The 23,136-nt window shown below is 47.8% G+C and overlaps 1 protein-coding gene across 1 annotated transcript in view; it reads right to left on the bottom strand.

The window, feature by feature from the left end:
• Positions 1–1,830: 1,830 nt before the first annotated feature.
• FGD1 (FYVE, RhoGEF and PH domain containing 1) overlaps positions 1,831–23,136 on the bottom strand; it is a 57,648-nt gene continuing 36,342 nt past the window's right edge. The window contains exons 4-18 of the mRNA XM_063119434.1: positions 22,037–22,496; positions 21,163–21,252; positions 19,637–19,785; positions 14,474–14,630; positions 13,534–13,672; positions 12,820–12,878; positions 11,562–11,708; positions 11,337–11,429; positions 9,112–9,191; positions 8,433–8,463; positions 6,940–7,029; positions 6,531–6,656; positions 4,391–4,549; positions 2,926–3,069; positions 1,831–2,378 (exon numbers count right to left, since the gene is read on the bottom strand). Of these exons, the coding sequence (XP_062975504.1) occupies positions 2,127–2,378; positions 2,926–3,069; positions 4,391–4,549; positions 6,531–6,656; positions 6,940–7,029; positions 8,433–8,463; positions 9,112–9,191; positions 11,337–11,429; positions 11,562–11,708; positions 12,820–12,878; positions 13,534–13,672; positions 14,474–14,630; positions 19,637–19,785; positions 21,163–21,252; positions 22,037–22,496 (2,176 nt within the window). The 3' untranslated portion in view covers positions 1,831–2,126. The remainder of the gene's footprint in view (positions 2,379–2,925; positions 3,070–4,390; positions 4,550–6,530; positions 6,657–6,939; positions 7,030–8,432; positions 8,464–9,111; positions 9,192–11,336; positions 11,430–11,561; positions 11,709–12,819; positions 12,879–13,533; positions 13,673–14,473; positions 14,631–19,636; positions 19,786–21,162; positions 21,253–22,036; positions 22,497–23,136) is intronic.

Here is a 23,136-nt window from a genome sequence, read left to right as displayed (position 1 = left end):
ACCCTTGAAGTGGTAAATTTTTAGGGGGAAATTAGTAGACTGTATTATGAAAATCATGATACAACCTAGGCTTGGTAGGGCCTTCTTAACCTGTTAGATAACCTTGGCTCCTAATCAAGATAGCTTCAATTACCATAGTCAAAAACACAACAAGTGAGTACAGGGCCAAGTACAGATAGGGGCTGTTCACACAACAGGCTAACGCACACTCAGTGGTTGAGTATGGGTTGTTGCTGAACAGTAGGTTAGTGTGTTGTCTGAATCCGGGACATTTCCCACAGGGTGGCTTGTTAATCACCCTGCACAACCCAACTGCGAACCATGGGTTCTCAAGACGGCTTGTTCAAGAAAAATAAGCCAGCGTGCATGGTTAACAAGCCCCCCCTGCGGAAAATGTCCTGAGTTCAGACAACACGCTAACCCACACTCAGCCACAGAGTGTGGGTTAGCATGTTGTGTGAAACCAATTATATTCTCGACTATTCCTCAAGCTTTCTAGGGACTTGCTTAGATGGAGCATGTGGATGGACTAACATTTAAGAACATCTGTCATATCAGATGGACTTTGCTCTGATTTAGCATGGCAATTCTTACATTCATATTGAAATGAATGAGACTTACACTATCCCAGGCCTTGGCTGTATTCAATTTCAGCTTGTGAAATTTCATTCTCTTGCCTACCTCTGCTCATGCACGCATGCCTCCTTCGTGCCGAGAGGCAATCTTAGGACAGGCTGCTCCATGGGGGACTTTTCTCCCTCATGTGTCTACTACATTCCTTGGTCCTCACAAAAAGCACTTGAAGACTATGTTTCCCAGCTACTTACCTATCATTTTCCTTTTAATTGTTGACTTAATTCAACTTTTATGCAATTTTCTTAAGTTCTCTTCTGTTTTGCAAGCACCTTTGAGCTATTTATAGGGTTGTATCCAATGTCAGTCTAACTGAAGTCTCATTCATTCCAATGGGTCTACTCTAAGTAGAACTAACACTAGATACAACCCATTTATAATTTTAAAAAAAGTCACCACCACAAACATGAGGAATGGGTATCAACTGAATGCTAGCCACAGTGCTATACAGCTCCATTCAACTTCAGTGGGGCTTGCACAGGAGAAGCCCTGGGTGGACTGTGACCTGCTATCCAAGCCCAGAGAAGGTAAGAGGAAGGAAGAGCAAATAATGAGATGGGATGTGGCCACTCATCAATGTATCCCATCTGTAAGAGAAGACCCCTCCCTGCAAAGTAAAGATCTTGCTTTGCTTCTCTTCTCTAAACCAGCCCTTCTCTTCCAGTCTGTATGAGTTTAATTCAAAGCAGTCCTGAAGACAGAGGCTTCAAGTTAAAACAAGATCAGCCATCTGCTAAATTTGAGGCAGGCTGAAAGCAGCCTTTTCTATCTCAGAAGTAGCTGGTAGGGTGAGAAACATCACAATAGACAAAATTTCCACCTAATCTCACACAAACATTGCCAGGGGTGAGGGAGGATAACGAATGCTCGAGAGGACAACCCCCCTTCCAATGAAATAATTGGCTCCATGCTGATTTTCCCTCTTTCACTGTCCCCCCTTCTCCCCCCCCCACACACACACCGCCTTTCCCAAACCACTGCAATGGAGATAAGTTCGGTAAGTGCTAAATAAGCAGTGGAGAACTGGAAGAACAGATCTTGGTACAAGATGTAAACGAGGGGGAAGCACATGAGAGGGAAGAAATCCACCCTCTTGGATCAGTTTCTCCCTGTGTAGAGGAGGGGAGGGAAAGAAAGAAAGAAAGAAAGAAAGAAAGAAAGAAAGAAAGAAAGAAAGAAAGAAAGAAAGAAAGGGTTCTCACATGCTACAGCTGGGAATAGGAACTGGCCTGGAGCAAAATCTCAGTGCGTGTGCATCACCTCTGCAGCCAGGGATGGCAGGGATTGTTCTGGCTGAGGACAGGTCTTTGTAGCAGGGAGACAGGAGGTCGCCTATGGCAAATCATTAATGCTGACGAAGAAAGGAAGGGGAGAAAGTGCCAGAGAGAGAGAGAGAGAGAGAGAAAATGTTTCAAGTATACTGGTCAGAAAATGGTGAGCAAGTTCCCAAGGTGGGCAGAGTCAGTTATTCCTAATTCCTCAGCCTCCGTGTCTTAGGTTCTCTCTGCCTCCGTATCCTCATCTGCCTCCAGGATGGAAGGTGTCCCTTTGGCTTCTTCTCCTCGGCCTGCCCGGCTTAGCACCTCCATCCATCGCTGCCGCAGCTCCTCCGTCTCAGGGCTGAAATACCAGCACAGGTGACTCTGGCTGATCCGGAAGGCGTGGCGTCGATCCACCCGCTCGCCTGGTTCGGGAAGGTTCACCTCAAAGCCGATCAGAGGCATTGAGCGCTGGGCCTTCACATCCTGCAGGACAGGCAGGCAGCTCAGGGTCAAAGGACACCAAGGACGAAAGGGTGGATGTGTGAGCCTAGCTCATTCTCCCCCTTCCAGATGTTTTGGACTCCAGCTCCCATCAACCTCAGTCTGGATAACCAATGGTCGAGAATGATGGGACTTGTGATCCAAAACATTTGGAACGTAGCAGGTTGGGGTAGGCTGGCCTAGCTCAATTTCCTTGCCTAGCTTAGCATCCTTTCTTTCCAACTCTGGTAAGAAAGATGTTTTCATCAGGTGGTTCGTAGCCAGGTAGGCTAGCATTCATATTTGGGGAACCCTTTGTCTCATTTAATAGTTGCGTATATGGAGAGGGGGGAGCATGAGACATCCCCCCTCCCGCCTTCAAATGGCACGAGCTGAGCCGTGAGTTCCATTCCCATCCCAAGAGGGCTGCTCTTCCCAAGTCAAGGAGGGCCGGACCTTTTTTTTTCTCAGGGGGATCTGCAGGCCTGATGACAGGGGAAAATCATGGAAAAGAAGTGGTGTATAGGAGAATGGAAGGGGGCTGCCATACCTGGGGAGCTCCGTAGATGTAAAGCACCAGGGGTTCATTTTCGGGGATGACAAACCAGCCTTTGTGCCAGGCCTTTCCTCCTTTTTCCATGTAGTGCAAGAAGCTGCAGATCACACTGTTCTCTGCCACCACAGAAGCCTGTTTCTGCAGAAAGGCCAGAGAGATTCTTGTAAGGCCCACAGCCCTAATCACCAATAGCAGGCCGTTCCGTTGGCACAGGCACCTTGCAGCTTTGAACTTCAATTGTACCATTACAGAGAACCAGAGCAGTGTAGCGGCTAGCTGAGGGGGGTGGGGGAACCCCATCCAGCCCAAAGGCTAAATCCCATTTAAGAGACGCTCTCGGGGGCTGCACATCAGTGGTGGGCGGGGCCAAAGGGGCAGGGCCAAAACACCAGCACATTATAGTTTAAAGCTGTTATTGCCAGTAACCAAAAGGAGCGGCATTTCAATTTAGGATTGGGGGCGGGCATGCAAAAGCTAGCAAACCATCACATGATCAGTGACCAGGGGAAAGGGACATGGCCATCTGGAGAGAGCCGAATTGGGACCCCAGGCAGGCCAGATTTGACTTGCAGTCTTGAGGTTCAACACTCCTGAGCCGTGTCAAACGGGGACGATCCAGATTCAAATTCCCAGTCAGCCACAGAATTTACTGGGCGACCTCAGCCTAAACTACCTCACAAGGTTGTTGTGATATAAAGTAGGGTGGGGTGGGGGTGAGAACCATGAGCTCCTTGGAGGAAAAGATATAAATGCAAACTGTCATCATCTCAAAGACCATCAACTATATTTGTCCTTTCTTTCCCCCTTTCTTTTGCTCTTCCCAATATTAATATGGAGCTTCTATGCAGCCAGAGTGGGGTGGGGTCTGTGTATCTGGATCAATTCCAAATAAAAGTGGAGAAAAGCTAAAGAATTCAGCTTCCTGAGCTGTTCAGCTTTTCTTTTCTTTTTTTAAAAGAAAAGGCAAGGCTTCACCAGTCTGCATAGTCCTCACTTGGCTAGATGGACCAGTGATTTGATTCAGTTATAAGGCAGCTTCATATATTCAACCAAGAGGACCAGAAACTTTAAACAGCAAGATTTTTGATGGCCGCACACTGAAATGATCAGGAAGAGAATACCTGCAAACAAAAATGCATTGTGGTTTTTTTTTTCTGCACTGTGCTTTTGGGGAAGCAAGACCAGCGGGTGGCTTTGCTTTCATTAGCCAACAATTTGCCTCTCATTTCGGGGTGCAGTATGTTAAGGAGGGGTACCTAGGGGGAAAATACTGCAAGAAGCACAAGAACAAAGAACATTGTATAGAGCCAACATGAGAAGCTGCAAGGAACAGGATAAAAATGGTGGTGATGATGGTGGTGGAGAAGGATTTCTCCATGAACTGCGCTATCCACCTAGCTTCAAAAGAAGTTGCTTCACCACCAGCAGGCCTTAATCTGGCTGGCAGCACCACCCTTACCTCCAGAATGGATCTCCGGCGCTGAGGTGTATTAGGGTGTGGGACGGGGCTGGCAGGGGAGCCCTGTAGCATTGTATAGCAGTCAGTGCAGACACGGTTGGGCCGGTTGTTGTCATACACCAGGCGGGCCCGGAACTCGGAACATTTCCCACAGACAACCTGCAGTGAGCGGGGAGGGAGGAAATCAGCTGGGGCAAGGCAGTCAGTGACTTAAGAGCCCATTTATACATGCAGCAGAATCAAGGATTAGACCTCTTTCCCTGGACTGGACCATGATTAGCATTTTATCGCATACTTGCAACTGGCCACTCACGGATCTTCGGGGGTCATTTTAACAATGCAGTGCTCCTCCTGCGCGCCTCCTGCTCCATTTCCCAGTTTTAGCGATTTTAAAAAAAGGCTCAGAAAAGCCGACTCTTCTGATATACATCACTATTTCCTGCCGTGTGCAGGAGACGTTCTGCTATAAAAGAGGGTGCTGTGCCATTGAAGCTGAACAAGCCATGTGGTTGCTTCACTTCCTGCTCTCTCCCACCATGTAATCAGTAGGGCTGTGCACGGACCCCCACCCCCAATCCGCAACTTCTGGATCGGGTCCGCTCCACCCAGCATTGATCCGCCTATGCTGCGGGGCTCCGGATCCAGATCGGAGCTCCGTGTTCCCCCCCCCCACATAGACTTGCATTGAAAATCAAAGGGCCCCCCCTCCCCTGCCTCCGTCGCAGTCCGGTGGCGGCTTCAACTGAGGCCCAGGCCTCAGTTGAAGCCGCCGCCGGACCGCGCTAGAGGCAGGTAAGCCCCCCTCCCCCCTTACCTGGCGCCGGCGGCGCACAGACTGCACCGCCACCACCAGGTAAGGCCCCCCTCACCACTTACCTGCCTCCGTCGTGGTCCAGCGGCAGCTTCAACTGAGGCCCAGGCCTCAAACAGGAAGACCAGGCCTGGTCTTCCTGTTTGAGGCCTGGGCCTCAGTTGAAGCCACCGCCAGACCGCGATGGAGGCAGGTAAGCCCCCCCTCCCCCCTTACCTGGCTCTGCTGCCGTTGCCGCACGGACTGCAGTGGCACCAGATAAGCCCCCCTCCCGCCACACTTACCTTTTTTTCAGAGCTCCGGATCGAGGCAAAGGATCGCTTGGTCTCGATCCACTTCGTTTCAATCCGCAGCTCCCCCGACCCAATACGTCTCCGCCTTTGTTGAAGGCGAATCAGGCCGCTCCGCTATCAGTTCTAAGAACCGAAGCAAAGCGGAGCACAGCCCTAGTAATCGGAGCCCGTTACAGAAGGGAAGAGATGCAGCTTCAGAGCCAATGGTAAGGAAATGCAATTTCCCCCCATCTGAAAGCACTCCATGTCAGGCTTCTGGGGGGTGGGGGGGTGTTGCACGTCTGAATTAAAACAAATCCCCACATATGAAAAAACAGCAAGCCCAGAAAGACAGGTTCAGCCTTGCGTTTGCTCGGATAACTTTTTTTAATGTGCAGCCGGCTTGGGTCGACTCTGCCTTCCATCCTCCCGAGGTCAGTAAAATGAGTACCCAGTTAGCTGGGGGAAAGGTAATAACGGCCAGGGAAGGCAACGGCAAACCACCCCGCTATAAGGCCTGCCAAGAAAATGTCAGCGAAAGCTGGAATCCCTCCGAGTCAGTAATGACTCAGTGCTTGCATGAGAGGTTCCTTTCCTTTCCAAGACCCTTGCTCCCCCACCCTCTCCGATGGGGAAACAGCACTAAAGACGACAAACAAACCCACACCCGCCACAGAACAATCCTACAGAAGAACGTTATTGCTGCGTTTTACTGAATGTGATGGCTCCAGGTTTATCAGGGGCTTTTGGATGAGATGGTCTCAGTGGGTGGGATGTCTTGGATGACAACGCCCAGCATTCCTGACCATAGGCCATGCTGGCTCAGGTTGATTGAATCCATTAAGATCTGGAGGACATGAGGCTGGGGAAGGTTGGCTCAGGATATGGAGGAGGGACAAGAGTGAACAAGATTGGCTTGTTCATACATGAAATGTGTCCCTTGCCCTCCCTCCAAAGAGCCTGCTGGGGGGGTGGGGAGTGCAAACAAACCGGGTGGGGTGGCGAGGAGGGCAGTGTGAAATGGGAAATGCATAGTCCTACAGCTGCACACACTCACATGGCCACAGGCCCGGCAATGATGCCTCCGCTTGGTGAGGGCGTTGAAGGGCTCCTTGCACTGCATACACAGGGTCACCTCTTTTTCCCGGATTGGTGTGGGCGCCCGTCGGCCCAATTCGCACCCCTATATGCGGGGGAACAGAAGGTCAAGCAGGTGAATCTATCTATCTAGCAAAAAGCCACTCCAGGAAGAAGCCATTTCTACTTCTAGCCAACCCAAGCCTCAACATTCAGGCAAATAGCCAAAGCCTTATGCCGTGCCACAAGACCAGGGAGGTCCAAAAAAGCTTCAGAATGCAACCTTGGCTCAGGATTCAACCAAGATTCTTCGGAAGCTTTCTTTTGAAAACATTTCAAGTTTCTGAGACTCGCACTCACACATGGACAAATACAGAGCGTGGACTCACAGGCGAATTGGGCGGCGTTTCATCTTCGCTAACCAGCTGCTTGAACATCTCCAGAGTCTGCTCGTGCTTCTGGATGGTTGCCTGTATTGCCTGACGGTTTTAACAATAGAGTATTTGTTGTAACAGATAAACAGATTTCTGAACTGGAAAGGGAAGCAGAATCCCAGCCTCTTTGGTGCGGCGAGGAAAGAACCACTGGGCTTAGGGGAGCCCCTGCGCCCACATACCTCTCCAATCCTAGTTTCTGTCTGGCATATACTGGATGATGAGAGAATAGCTCTTGACTCTCTCTCCTCTCTAATCTCTCGCTTCTCTTTACCACCCGGCTAGACCAGGCCTATATCCTGGGATCATCCCTGTGCATCCAAACAATACACAGGGTAGGGTGACCATATGAAAAGGAGGACAGGGCTCCTGTATCTTTAACAGTTGTATTGAAAAGGAAATTTCAGCAGGTGTCATATGTATATATGGGGAACCTGGTGAGATTTCCTCTTCATAACAACACTTAAAGCTGCAGGTGCCCTGCCCTCTTTTAAATCTGGTCACTCTAGCATAGCTCCTGCACCTTTAACTGTTGTGATGAAGTCAGAATTTCATCAGGTTCTCCATATATACAAATGACATCTGCTGAAATTCCCTTTTCTATGCAACTGTTAAAGATACAGCAGCCCTGTCCTCCTTTTCATATGGTCACCCTAACACAGGGGATCCCAGGAGCAGGCAGGGATGACCCCTTTATTTGCCTGGGATAATCCTTAGCTGGGTCTAGCTAAGGCCCTAGTCTCCCTATCATGCAGGGGTGCAGGCACTGGGGCAAGTGCGCAGGCCTGCCACACCATTAGACACAGGCCATTGCATGGGTGCCTTTGGTGAGCATCTGCCCAACGCCGTGGATCTCTTGCACTATCAAATGCACACCAACAGAGCCCATTGGCCAGACCTGCCTTGCCTCTGGGTGTGCTGCTCCACACTGTCAGAATGCGCCCTGCCAAGGAGGTGCTTCCAGACAAGACCTTTATGGCACCACTGCCCTGCTTCAATTCACAGGGGAGTCCAGAGGCCATCTGCTACTTGCAACCCTCCTTTGCTCTCCCACTGCTCCTTGCGACTTTCTTTCCACAGTCGTCTCGTAAGGGGGAAAGACAAAATAACTGCACCGTGCCTTTTGACTGGTAGTGCTAGGAGCTGTCTGTTGGGGAACACCCAGGGTCACTCACATCACATTATTCCTGACAGAAGAGGTACAGTCTTGTCCTGTGAGCCTTCTCCTTCTCTGCTGGGTCAATGAAAGCCATCCAGGTAACCATGGTCCAGAAATCCAACCCTCCCCACCATTAATTAAAAGAGGCCTCCTCAACCAACCACAAAAGGGCTTTGCAGGATGGGAGGTCTAGATGTAACTGTGCAAGAGATCCTCTGCCACTTCTTTCATCTCCCATGACGATAAAGAAAGGTAGCATTATGCGCAGGTGAGAAAGACCAGCAGTTACCTGGATCCAGTCTCGCTTCTCCTCTTCAGTCCTAAGGAAGAATGAGAATTGTTGATGGAGGACATGCTGATGGGGCATTTATATTAGATGTACAGAGGGATGCAGTTATTCATTTATTTCATTTCATTTATAGCCCACCCTTCTTCCTCTAAGGAACCCAAAGTGGCATACATAATCCTCCTCCTCTCCATTTTATCCTCACAACAACAACCCTGTGATGTAGGTTGGGCTGAGAGTCTGTGACTGGCCCAAAGTCAGCCAGTGGGTTTCCATGACCGAGTGGGGACTAGAACCCGGATCTCCCGACTCCCAGCCCAACACCTTAGCCACTACACCACACTGGCTCTCAGTTAACCTGACCTTGGGGAGGTTGTAGTAGTGGAAGTGGCAGGGGTCAGCCTTCCCCAACCAGGTGCCCTCAACTATTCAACTCCCATCATCCCCCAGCCAGCATGGCCATTGACTGTGATGAGTGGGAGATGATGGGATTCAGAGTCCAACACGTCTGGTGGGTGCCCAGTTGGGAAAGGCTGAGCTGGATCGATACAGGGTCCCCATTGGTCTCACCCAACAGAAGATAAGAAGCAATGGAAGGGGGAGTCACTGGGGTGGCAAAACCACATTGCCCAAAGAGAGGTGAGAAAGGGAACACAGTGCGGACTGGGTTTGCTGGCTGTACCTGGCCTGAAGCTCTAGGGATCGCTGCTTCCCTGATACAAGGAAGGTCCGGGGCACATTGAGGCTGCTGGTCTCTTTCAGCTGCAGAGTAGGAAAGAAGGAAAGGCATAAGGCTGGTTCACACATGCACGCTTGCCGCTTGACCTAATGCAACATGCGCACGTGAACAAGTCATCAGCGCACCTCAAACCCTGTCCTTAGAACTTCCCACAGCTAGCCCTGCATTCAGTGACAATTTCTGGGGGGAAATGGTTCCCATTCCTAACTGCCCCAGAGTCAACTAATCAGAAATATAAAAGACCACTCAAAAGGCCTATTCAGATGACAGACTAAGCCATGGTTAAGACACTAACCTTTTTGCAGCAAATGGCTAGTGAGCGTATCATGGTTATGTAGTCACCAAAATTAGGACTGCTTCACACAACATGCTAAGCCATCATGATTAGCTCAAAATACTTAACCGTCATGGTTTAGCGTGTCGTCTGAATAGGGTCATAGTTTCCTCACATATTAAATTAGAATACACTTGTGTTATTTATTTATTTATGCTTTTAACCTGTTGGTTGTTTTATTATAGTTTTAAATTTTGTGAACCTCCCAGAGAGCTTCAGCTATTGGGCAGTATAAAAATATAATAAATAAATAAATAAAATAAATAAAATAAGCAATTCTGTAGGGTTAAACTTCTTTCCTGGTTTGTCTCCACCCCCACAATTATTATTTATTATTTATTTATTAATTACATTTCTATACCGTCCAATAGCCGGAGCTCTCTGGGTGGTTCACAAAATTTTGCATTGTTTTGTGTATTATAGTTATTTTAAAACCTCCCCCCTAATTGTTTTATACAAGGGATATTTGTCGTTTAATTGAAAACATAATAGAAATTTTGTTATTGTAAATAAAAAGTATTTTTTTAAAAAAAAAAAAAAACTTCCAGCATCATCTCAAGTAAATGCATTAAAAATGGCGCCAATCCACCCATTCAGTGGAAAGTCAGTGACTGATGAGTAATTAAATCATGGCTATGAAAAAGAACATAAGGGGAGCCCTGCTAGATCAGACCAGGGTCCATCAAGTCCAGTATTCTCTTCACACAGTGGCCACCTACAGAGCCCATGGGATTCCCACAAGTGGGACATGAGTGCATGTCCTGCACTCCTGCTCATGTTCCCCAGCAACTGGAGTATATAGGCATACTGCCTCTGATATTGGAAAAAATATGCAGCTACCATGAGGAGTAGCTATTGTTAGCCTTATCCTTGATAAATTTGTCTAATCCTTTTTTAATGACATCCAAATTGGTGTCCATCACTACATCTTGTGGCAGCGCATTCCTTATTTAACTACGTGCCGCTGTGTTAAGATGTCTTTCCTTTTATTTATTTATTTATTTATTTCATTTCATTTCATTTCTATCCCGCCCAATAGCTGAAGCTCTCTGGGCGGTTCACAAAAATTAAAACCATAATAAAACAATCAACAGGTTAAAAGCACAAATACAAAATACAGCATAAAAAGCACAACCAGGATAAAACCACGCAGCAAAATTGATATAAGATTAAAATACAGAGTTAGAACAGTAAAATTTAAATTTAAGTTAAAGTTAAGTGTTAAAATACTGAGAGAATAAAAAGGTCTTCAGCTGGCAGCGACAGGAAAACAATGTAGGTGCCAAGCGAACCTCTCTGGGGAGCTCGTTCCACAGCCGGGGTGCCACAGCAGAGAAAGCCCTCCTCCTAGTAGCCAACTGCCTCACTTCCTTCTGCAGGGGCTCACGGAGAAGGACCCCTGTGGATGATCTTAAGGTCCAGGCAGGCACATATGGGAGGAGGCGTTCCTTCAAATAACCTGGCCCCAAGCCGTTTAGGGCTTTTATCTGTCCTGAATCTCCGGCCACTCAGCTACATGAGATGACCCCTTTGGTTTCTAGCATTATGAGAGAGGGAGAAAAATGTCTCCCTGTCCACTTTCTCCACACCATCCACTTGTGATCTAGTTTTGCAGTCTGACCTAAACACACCACACTTGTTTAATTCCTAGAAGGTTGGGAACTATTCTTTCCCTTCCCAAGTTCTATTTTATTTATTTATTATTTATTTATTACATTTATATCCCACTGCCCCCAGTTTTAGCCCACAGAGTTGGACAAGCATCACGACATTTATTGGTCATCTAGAAGCCTGAATTTGTAGAGTTCTCCCATTGCTCCCTTCCCTCCTTTACCTCCATCCCTTCTACGTCTATGCGAGCACGGACTCCGAACTTCTGGCCAATCAGGCGCAGCTTTGGCACACAGTACAGCAACCAGTCATTGAACTGGACAAAAGGAAAGGAGTCAACAGTGAGATTGTAGGATGAGGAGGTCTTCCTGCCATGTCCCCCACCCCAGTTGAGTCAGATGGTGGAGGGGGAGGAAGAAAAGGACAAAGTCCCACCAGCTCTTCTCACCAGGATCAGGTACCGGTCTTGCGTGGTACCATTCTTGGCAGAAAGCTTCAGGATGTGCCCTTCCTTGATGAGCTCGTTGGTGGGATTTACTATGTCTTCCTCACCTCCAAGCAGCTCATACACCTTCAGCAACGAGTGCATCCTCTCCTAGAAAGGGTTACAGGCACAAGTAAATGACACGGCACACCCTCCACCTTTACTTATTAAGAGTTGGAATGCAAGGCTTGGTTCCAAATAGCGTTGGATGCAAGTCTCCACAAGGAAATGGATGGAGCCCTAGCAAAGGGGGCTGGGAAGAGCCTAGCTGGAGCTTAGATGCAGGAAGGAGAATTGTGGGGGTGGGAGACTTGAGAAGTGCAAGGGGGAGCAGGAGAAACCCAACTTTGGGACAATGGGGCAAACCGGGATGAGAGTCTCTTCTGCAGATCTTAGAATATCAGAAGAGCCCTGCAGGATCAGACCAAGGGTCCATCTAGTCCAGCACAGTGGCCAACCAGCCATCGGCCAGGGATGAACAAGCAGGACATGGTGCAACAGCACTCTCCCGCCCATGTTCCCTAGCAACTGGTGCACACAGGCTTATTGTGTGCATCAGGGCTAATAGCCATTGATAGGCTTTGCCTCCAGGCTTGATGTGGATGGATAGACAGATGGATGGATGGACGGGGAGGGAGAAAGGAGGCAAGTGCTCCCAGCTGGCAATAAAGAACCGATTAGAACAAGGAAGGCAACCTGGTGCCCTCCAGATGCTTTGGATTACAATTCCCATTATCCCTGACCATTACCCAGGCTGGCTGGGGCTCATGGGAACTGCAGTCCAAAGACATCTAGAGGACACTAGGTCAAAACACAGGAAGCTGGCTTAGAGTACGTCAGATTATTAGTCCTTCTGGCCTAGCGCTGACTTCTCTCTAGGCTTTGTGGCTTTCCCATTACTGGCTCCCTGGACTTTCCCCCTATTTTTAAAAAACTTGAGGTGCCAGGGATTGAACCTGGGACCTTCTGCATGCAAAGCGGCTGCTCTGACACTGAGCTATGGGTCCCTTCTTCGCTTGGAGGCTCCCATATGGCTCAAGGCAAACGATGATCCAGCAAATCTGACACTGGTTGCTTGAGGTGGGCTTGCTGGCCCATTGCATCCTCACCCAGAGCACAGGCCCAGCCCCCGTAAGCACCCAGCTCTAAACCAGTCTAGTTTGGAGAAAAAGGAGCCCTTTCCTCTGGATAATCTCTGACTCCCCCACCCCCCAACTCTTACCATTTTGCAGATAGCTGCATTGGAGTGTTCCGCCGCAGTGGCAATAAGTTCCAGGGATTCTGAGCAAGAGGGAAAGAGGAAAGGAGAGCCCACGTGAGCCAAAGTCCACACAGTGCCTCCAACTGAACTAAAGGCAGAAATACCACATCTGGACATCCGGAAAAATAAAAGTCATGCAGGACGGTTCCCAGAATGCCGCCACTCAAATTGGCTGAAGGGGCTGGGACAAGGAGGGGGCGTCTGGGTCTGCCATTTCCATTAAACATCAGCAACTGGAGGGCCTCCAAGCCAAACCTGGCTCACTGCATGGGCCAACCCAAAGGCAAACCATGCATGTAGAGGGAGGGTTCCCTGGGGCCACAGGGCCAGCCACGCATGGCCACTGTAAGTGGTTTGGGTTGGGAGCCTTACTTGCCTTGCCCTCCCACCTCTTCCTCAACTTATTTATTTATTTCATTTTTATACCGCCCAATAGCCGAAGCTCTCTGGGCAGTTCACAAAAGTTATGTCACCCTGGGGAAACGTACTGCCGAGCAATTTAGACGGTCTGGGAAGTTCAGAGAGGTGGGGCAAGCGTCCCCTAGCAACCCAGCCCACAGTTCCACAGCCCAGCCACCTCTACGAAGTTCCCTTCCTGTGCTTGCTGTGGCACATGGCGCTCCCTTCACTTCCTGCCCTGCCCTGTCCTCTATCGCCCCCTACAGCTGCACTCACTCTGGGCATCCTTGCAATCGGGCGAGTCCTGTGGCAGCTTGAGGAGATAGTCCTTCAGCAGCAGCTCGTAGCGAGGAATTCTCTGGACGGGTTCCAGCATGTGGTGCTGCAGGGTCAGGTTCCCACATATCTCTTCCCGCTGCAACAGAAAGCAACCTCAAGAGAGCTGTCTGCCTGGCTGTACTCCAATGGCAACATGCCTGCCCCTGGAGGGAACTGAGACCCAGTGAACTGGAGGCAGAGTTCTCAGAATCTAGGGCAAGTTTCCCTAGGGAGCCATGAGCCGTTGCCGAGACAGGAGCTCCTTCCTGACAACCCCATCCAAACACCCGGATTTTGTTTTGGTCTTATTTAGGCCACGAAGCAGAAGAACGGTTCTCTCTTTCCGTCCATCTGAGGCAGAGCAACAAATGGTGCCTGCCTCCTCAAGTCAAGGTGCATAGCATCCAAAGCCAGCCAAGTTAATTTGGGGCACGAGGCAGAAAATCCACAAACGCCTCCCTCCTTCCCTCCCTGGCAGTAGAAATACAATCATAACAAAGTAAATAACTATTTGCTGCCCTTTTATGATACACAAAATCTGCTGCCTGAGGCAACTGCCTCACTCTACCTCATGGTAGACCTGCCCCCTGAGATGGTGGTGGGTGCAATGAAGCTATTCCTTACCTTTTTTGCTTCTTTTCTTTAAGGGTACTTAGCACATGCTCAGTCAATAAAAGCTCAATGAATAAAACGTTGTAAGCGCTTTGAACATTTAGTACGAAAAAATGCTACATCAGTGCCGGCCTCCATGCCTAAAACAAATTGTAGTTGTGCCATCTGGGTAGGCTCAGCTGTTTGACTGTGTTGCTTTGTTCCTTGGGGTGGGGGAACTTGGGACATTGGCTACCACAATAAGTTTGAGAGCATCCTGAACTAGGTCACGGGTGACCGGGCTCACCTGTACTTCATGGATAATGCCCTTGAACTGTGCTGAGCGTTCCATCCAGGTGTTGACAAGCTCCATGGCGCGGTCAAAGTTCTTGACATACTCGCCATACATCTTGAGGAAGGGGGCCAGTTTCTGCAGGATATCCCCGATGCGGGGGTGTTGGTCCCTGGGAGAATGGAAGCAAAAAGATGGGAATAGGAGACAGACAGATTCAGGACTGACAGGGAAACTGAGATGCCTTGTTCAGGAAAGTGTCCAGATACTATCTGCAAGTCCAGCGGAATACTCTGACTGGGAGTTGTTACAAGGTAGCTTCTGTGAGCAGTACTGACTCCATTTTGAGCGACCCAAAACCCCACCTACAGACTGAGAGCATTCACAGAAGGCCTAGGTCAAGTAACCATTTCCTGATAGACTTCTTCAAATGCATTCCCCAGAGACAAAGGTAGGGGTAAAACTAAGCAGAATATGAATGCTGGATGGCAAGAGTTTTACCTGGTCATACACATGCTAATGTAGCCCTGTTGCTGAACTCCAGGCTGCATCAAGTACAGCCATCATCCCAAATCACCCTCTTTTGTTCCCATAGCAAGTAGATCTTTAGATAACATCATACAAAAACCCTCAAGTTTGAGGGAAGAAGCAGGCTAGCTCTCTCTCTCCCTTTTTGAACCAGAAACATACTACACATTCCAGCTTGCGAGAGCAAGCTGCCATGAGTGAGTGCTTTGCCTGGCTGTATTCTTTTCCTCTTCACCTAAGACCAAGAGTTGCAATGCTCCCCAGTTCTGCTCTACAGGAAAGGGCTGCAGCCCAAGGAAAGGTATATTGCCTTTAAAGATTCCCTCTCCTCTTTTCCCTGCTGTCTCTGTGTGTATGCTCTTAAGTCTCAAAAAGTCTATTTTTCAGTCTTGAAACTGCTTCTAAGCCTCTACTTGCTCAGCTAATTTCCCCAAAACTAGCTTGTGCCTTTGTATTTGTTTCAACCTCAAGAAATGTGCCATTGTGGCATTATCCCCTTCAGTGCTGTAAGCTTCTTGAGTAAGAATTGCCTTACTTAGCCACAGACGCTCTATTGCCAATGTCAAAAGATTCCTTATAAGCGGGTGTAAGTCTCATTAGAACGTGTGCAAGTTTGTACATGGGTCTAATGAGAGCACATCACGTAACAGAGTGGATGTAAGACAAGTATACGAGGGACACCAAACTTTCTATAAAACAATGACATCAAGCTATGGACTTGAATTTTGCAGAGAGGTGTGGCTCTCTAGGAAAGACAAAGTACTTAGGAAAACACAGAGAACTTGGGAGGACTGAACCTTGCTATAATTTTTGATAACTTCTGCATTTCCCAAGGTTGAGAAAAGTAGCTGATTTAATGTGGATCCACACACTGCATCTGCGATTACATAGAGCAGTATGCCAGGGTTTTTACCATGATTCTTATGGTTTCTAGCTTATCCTGAAGAAGCGGTATGCTTGTATATACAGCCTATTCACTCGCACTTGGCTCCTCCTGCTAGCACAAGCAGCTAAACAAACTAGAAATGGTTTGTTTAAAATGTCATCTGAACCTGGGATCCTGGCTTGCTGCTCCCAAACAAGCCAGGATTCATAACCCAAGAACAAACCCTGGTTTATTATCCTGGCTTGTACAGGGAGCCACTCACACTAGTAGGAGGAGCCAAGCAGGAGCTTACAGGTTGTGGGCCCCAGCACACAGCTCGTTCACAGTAAGCCAAGATTCTCCATAATCCTGCCTTAGTGTCCTGTGCGAACGTGACCTATAGGATTGTTTTTCAAGTGTTCACCTAAGATATTCAAATACAGACTTGCAAGTGTTAAGTATCAACAAGTGTGGACAAATTTGTATTTGCAGATACACATCGTATACACATACATTCATTAGGAAGTCCCAATTGCCTTGGGTTCCCTGTCAAGTGCACTTAATTTTTCACACCATGTAATTTATTTATTTACAATATTTCTAGAAGTGGTAAACAAATAAGGTAAAAGAATAAAAACGTCATTAAAATTACATTTTTAAAAGAAACAAAAGTGCAGATAAAAACATGGCCAGACATTCCAGGAAAGCTTCTTGGAACACTAATGTTTTCAGGAGGCGTTGAAGACAATACACGTTGGTGCCTGCCTGACTTCCAAATGCAGGGAGTTCTATAAGTTCTACATTGAAAATTGTAGAAGGCTCTTCTCCTGGCAAACTCCAATCGGGCCATAGGTCCATGTGGAAAATGCCCTCAGATGCCCTCAGTGGCCTGGCAGGTTGGTGAGGATGAAGGCTCTCTCTCAGGTATCCTGGTACCAAGTTATTTAGAGCTTTATAAACTAGGACCACCCCTTAAACCTGGCCCACTAGTGAATAGGCAGCCAGTGCAGTTCCCTCAGCAAAGAAGTTATATGCTGAAAAGGGGTAACTCCTGGCAACAGCCGAGATGCTGCATTCTGCACTAGTTCCAGCTTCTGGAGAAGCTTTAAGGGCAGCCTCACATAGAATGTGTTGCAGTAATCCATCCTTGAGGTTACTAAGGCCTGTACCACCATAGCCAAGCTATCCCTGTCCAGGAGAGGCCATAGCTGGTGAACCATCCGAAGCTGGTAAAATGCACTCTGAGCCGCTGTGGCAACTTGGGCCTCCAGCGACAGAGATGGATCTAAGAGTACCCCCAAACTACAAACCTGACCTTTCATGAAGAGTGCAACCCCATCCACAACAGGTAATGATCCTATCTCCCAGACTCAGGAAGCACTCACCCACAGGGCTTCCGTCTTGCCAAGATTCAGTTTCAGTTTATTGGCCCTCATCCAGCCCATTACTGAGTCTAGGCACTGGTCCCGAACATGTACAGCCTCACCTGATTCAGATGCCACAGGGAGATAGAGCTACGTGTCATCAGCATACTGATGGCATTTGGCTCCAAATCACCTAATGACCTCCCCCAAAGACTTCATATAGATGTTAAACAACATTGTGGCAAGATGGTGAAAAGGACCTAAAACACCTTGGCTGTTACATCTGGTCTGCAAGAACAGCTGTTTCATGCAGTGGTAGGAAAATCCTAACCAGGTGGGACATATGGCTTGTGGACTTTGGAAGGGGCAGGACAGGTTGCACTAAAACAAAAACAAAAAAATAGGTTCGGATGAGAAACATCACCAAAAATGGAGACATGGCTGAGATCCAGGAGTCCCTGCTAAAGATATGACCATTGTTGTCCCTGAAAGACTTCTCTCTGGTGTCCTCCATGCTCAGACAGCAGCTAGCTAGCTACACAGATAGGGCAGGAGCTTTTATTGATTATTTATTTATTTATTACATTTCTATACTGCCCAATAGCCAAAGCTCTCTGGGCGGTTCACAAAAATTAAAACCATAGTAAGACAACCAACAGGTTAAAAGCACAAATACAAAATACAATATAAAAAGCACAACCAGAATAAAAACCACGCAGCAAAATTGAAATAAAATTAAAATACAGAGTTAAAACAGTAAAATTTAAATTTAAGTTAAAATTAAGTGTTAAAATATTGAGAGAATAAAAAGGTCTTCCAAAGTCCACAACAGCTTTCACACTGGAGGCTGTTGTTTGGGAGGCAGATGGTAGCTCAGGTGTTAAGATGGCAGAAAAGGGCGAGGTCAAAGGTAACGCAGCAAGTGGAGCCATGGCATTCCAAGAGAACATGCTGAATGGAGTTGGTGCTGGAAATCATGCAGCTTGGCCTCTTAGTAAAAGACAAGCAGGCGATGGTGGTTAGGGGTGGAAAAGAAGGGAATATTTGGGAGACTCATTGGGCCCGTTCAGAAGACACCTTGGCCATGGCTAGACCTACGAGTCTAGCATGACAGAGGAGGGAGGATCTCATGATATGGTTATCACGAGATCTCCCCCTCTGTCTACATGCGGTGCACAATGTCCTAGGATGAAGAGGATGTCGCGCCCACCATTTTTTTAAAAAAGGAGATGGCGCGCACAAGCGCTCATGCACAGAAAATGAGTTTTTCCCCCCACCGCACCCCCAATGGAGCTCTGTGCCCCGTGCCCGGCTCGTCGCGGTTACTTGAGAGGCGCCACTACAAGTCCCAAGACCGCAGAAAAAACATGATTAAAGGGCCTGCTGATATTCCAGGCCAAGGGAGGGATGATCCCTCCCTACACCCAGGATGCCCTGTGCGTTATGTAGACGCACTGGGTTGATCCCAGGGCGATCCCTGGGATATCGGCTGGTCTAGCTATGCCCTTAAATCCATGGCTTTAACCATGGTGGTTAAGCCAGAAAGCCAGGCTGTGTTCAGAAGACACCTTAAACCATGGCTTTAATCACGGTGAATAAGGCTTTTTGCTTTATCCACCATGGTTAAAGTCGTGGTTTAAAGTGTCTTCTGAACACAGCCTGGCTTTCTGGCTTAAACACTGTGGTTAGCCATGGTTTGTGGTGTCTTCTGAACGGGGCCATTGTGTAGTAATCCAGGAGTGGGTAACTTGTAGCCATCTAATAGTTTTGGCCTACAGTTCCAATCAGCCCTAGCCAGCATAGCTAATGTTGAGGGATGCTGAGAGTTGTGGGCCAAAACATCTGGAGGGCCACAAGTTGCTCACCCTTGCAGTAAGGAAAAAAAATGTCTGGAACAGACTGTCTCAGGAAGTAATGGGCTCTCTTTCACTGGAGGTGTTCAAGCACAGGCAGAGCACACATCTCTCAGGGATGCTGCAGCAGCATCCTGCATTGCAGAGCCTGCATTGAACAGCTTCAAGCACGACAATTCATTTGAGGCATTTTAAATTAGCAACACCAAGACCTGAAATCACCCCAAACGGCTGGAAGATTAAGCTGGGGAAGCAGGAACACCATCACCTCGACACACACACACACACACACACACACACACACACACACCACTTTCATTCAAATAAAATGGAAATTATATTTAAAATTCCATGCAGATAAAAACACACCACAATAGCTACCATGCCAAACTCATGGGACTTCTTCAGGACAATCTTTGATGCTGTACAAGTTGCCAATGGCAGCTTTAAATCTTAAAACAAATTAACTTTTTTTTTTTTAAAAAAAGGAAGTGCACCCACATACACACACAGAAAACAGCAACTGCGCACCCACATGCCTACGCTGAGCCAACCAAATCCTCCTCACCATTCTTCCATACGTTTCTCCAGTTCCGGGAGCAGGAACTGCTGGTGGAAGCAGTAGATGGAGCAGATGTTGGCAAAAATGCCCATCACCACGTCAGCTGGGAAAGAATTTCGGCTGCGTGCTTCCTCCAGCAAACGGGCGCAGAAGACCTAGAAGGCAGAAGGCACTTCAGCAACATGGAGGAGGCAGCCTTGCCCCAGAGCAGCCCACATTCACTTAAGAATCAACGTTCACCATTGATTCTGCAGTCCGTGGTTGGCAGCACCACCACCCTTACTGCTTTCTCCATAATCTACGGTCCTAGACCAGGGGCTGGCCACTTGTGGCCCTCCAAATATTTTGGCCTGCAACTCCCAGCATTGCTGGCTAGGGCTGGTGGTAGGACAAAACACCTGCCTGTCTTGCTCCCCCTTTTATCAGTGGTTCCTAATTGGGGGTCCGTGTAACCCACCCAGGGGGTCCGTGGTACCATTCACATAGTCACCATTCATTTCTGGAGTCCACTGATGATGAATTCCTACCAGAAGTAAAATATAACATCACTGAGCACCTGCGTGATTTAGCGACTAGCTTCAGAGATTACTTCCCTGCACCTAATCCTGAAAACTCATGGATAAGGAATCCTTTTGAATGTGGTGATGTACAACTAACAACTCTATCTGCGGAAGAGCAAGATGCACTTGTTGCCGTGACTTGGGATGATTCATTGAAATCATTTTTCCAAGAATATAGACTGGACCAATTCTGGGTGACGGTTTTTCCTGATTATAAGAAGTTAGGTGAAAAAGCTTTGAAACATCTAGTTCCCTTTTGTTCCACATATCTTTGTGAACAAACATGTTCAAATTTTGTTATATGAAGAACAAGCATAGAAATCGGCTCAATGTTGATCCAGATTTGAGATTAAAAGTAGGAAATATTGAATCGGACGTGGAAGGAATTGTTCGGGACAAAAAGAGGCATGATTTTCCCATCACATTTAGGTTTAGTAGCTGCTAGACAAGCCATAATTTGTTCAATTGTAAACTAGACGTTAGTAAAATTAAATTTGTCTTTATATTCCTAACTAAATCATTGTCATTTTTGCGTGGTAATATCACAAATATCACAAATTTTATGGTCTGAATTTCAGTATACCTAAAATCCTTTGCTTATTAGGGGCTACCCCTTATTTTCTCCAAAAAATTGCTTCACACAGGTAACTACCATAGAGATAACAATTTTTTCCAAAGTAGGTGGTCCATGGCTTGACATTTGAAAAACAAGGGGTCCGCAGTACTTAGCTAATTGGGAACCACTGTTCTGTACAAGAACAGTGTACAAAGGCCAAACCCATAATCCTACAAACAGAGATAAAATGTATGCCACAATCCCACAAGTGCACAACAGCCCTGCAAGTGGGCCTTCCAATTTATGGCCTGGGGCATGCAATGCAAAGGATAAGCTACTTTTGCCCCAAGGCTTCAGAAAAAAACAGTACATGCACAACAGCAGTTTTTGGGTACTCCACATAGTATGCACATTACCTGGTCCAGCAGATATAGGCGAGACACATAGGCCTTTTCTGTCTGGAAAAGCTCATTGGCGATTCGGAAAACCTTCTGTGGAACTGTCATCTGATGAAGGGATCAAGGGGGATAAATTAAATCCTAAAGGGGAAACGAACCAAATCCTAATTCACTTACCACTACTTTCACCTCAAATGCCAGGTTGCACCATACAAACTGGACATGGGATCGGTCCATGCTTTTCCCCTCTCCAATGGGTCTTTACATACCCCCCTACCTCTTCCCACCTGAGTTGTTTTCCTCTAGTTACCATTCAGGCCTAGAAAAGATTGTGAAATGCATATTGCACTGATCACTTGGCTCAGTTCCCATAATCACTAGGGGTGGATTAGAATTCCCGCTACTCCCATAAACATAAACTGAAAGGGCTTCGCCACTTTGCGAGTGAATATGACCAGGCAGTTAAAAGATTTCAAGGGATAAGTAAAGTAGCCCCACTGAGTGCATTTCAGTCCCGCAGAAATAGCTCTACCTTGAAGCTCTATGTTCAACCCCTGAAGTTCCTCCTCCTTCCTAATCCCCTTTTGTGTCATGTCTTTTAGACTATAAAACCTATAGGTAGGACTGACATATTTCTTAACTTTGTAAGTTGTCCTGGGAACCTTTTTTTGGCTGACGGGTGGGATGAAAATGCAATCAATGAATGAATGAGTATGAACCAGATATTATTCACTAACCATCCCAGCACCAGAGTGCAACACTGGACAAGGATTTGGTCCAGGGTTAATAGGTGTTCTCTCCCTTGAGATTTACTCCCAGTTATGCTTCAGGCCTAGACATTAGTGTGTGGATGGCAATCACACTGGTGTCGGGGGTGGGCCAAGCCTCTCACCTCATCCGAGTCCTGCCTCTCTGGCTGTGGGGGCGGGAGCTCTGGCAGCAGCTCAGCCTCATCCCCGCTGCCATCGTCCATGTCACTGTCCCCCTCAGAATCACGGGTCGAGCGGCGCTTGATGGCAGCGGGCGGTGCTGAGACCCCCACTCCTTCTCCTGAGCCCTCGTCACCCCCAAAGCAGATCTCCTCGCTGTTGGATGGTGAGCTGATGCTGTCGATGCCACTGTCTCGATTAGCCAGCTTCCCACCATCATGAGATGGCAAGGAGGCCGCGTTCCCCACAGCCTCTTGCCCCCCTTCCAGTGCGAGGAGGTCCAGGAGTTTGTGAGCCAGCTCGGCCGATTCCAAGGAAGCTGGGCGATCGAGCAAGGGCTCCATAGATCCGATCTCTGGGGTGGGGAGATCTGGGCTGGGGCACGGCGAGGGGGGTTGCTCGACTGTCAGGATTACAGGTTCCCTACAAGAGACAAAAGAAGCACAAACGCACCATCAGAACGTAAGAAGGAGCCCTGCTGGATCAGACCGAGGGTCCATCTAGTCCAGCACTCTGTACACACATTGGCCGACCAGCTGTTGAACAGGGACCAACAAAGCAGGACATGAATGCAGCAGCACCCTCCCACCCATGTTCCCCAGCAACTCATGCATACAGGCTTACTGCCTCGGATACCTAAGGTAGCACATAACCATCAGGGGTAGTAGCCCTTGATAGCCTTCACCTCCAGGAATTTATCCAACCCCTTTTTAAAGCCATCCAAATTGGTGGCCACTAGGGTGACCATATGAAAAGGAGGACAGGGCTTCTGTATCTTTAACAGTTATATTGAAAAGGGAATTTCAGCAGGTGTCCTTTGTATATATGGAGAACCTGGTGAAATTTCCTCTTCATCACAACAGTTAAAGCTGCAGGTGCCCTGCCCTCTTGTAAATGTGGTCACAGTGTAGCTCCTGCAGCTTTAAGTGCTGTGATGAAGAGGGAATTTCACCAGGTGTGACATGCATACAGATGACACCTGCTGAAATTCCCTTTTCTATGCAACTCTTAAAGATACAGGAGCCCTGTCCTCCTTTTCATATGGTCACCCTAGTGGCCACCA

Source organism: Elgaria multicarinata, chromosome 3 (assembly GCF_023053635.1).
Source record: "Elgaria multicarinata webbii isolate HBS135686 ecotype San Diego chromosome 3, rElgMul1.1.pri, whole genome shotgun sequence".
NCBI lineage: Eukaryota > Metazoa > Chordata > Lepidosauria > Squamata > Anguidae > Elgaria > Elgaria multicarinata.
The sequence above is the reverse complement of the archived record's forward strand: the minus strand, read 5'-3'. Positions and strand labels throughout refer to the sequence as shown.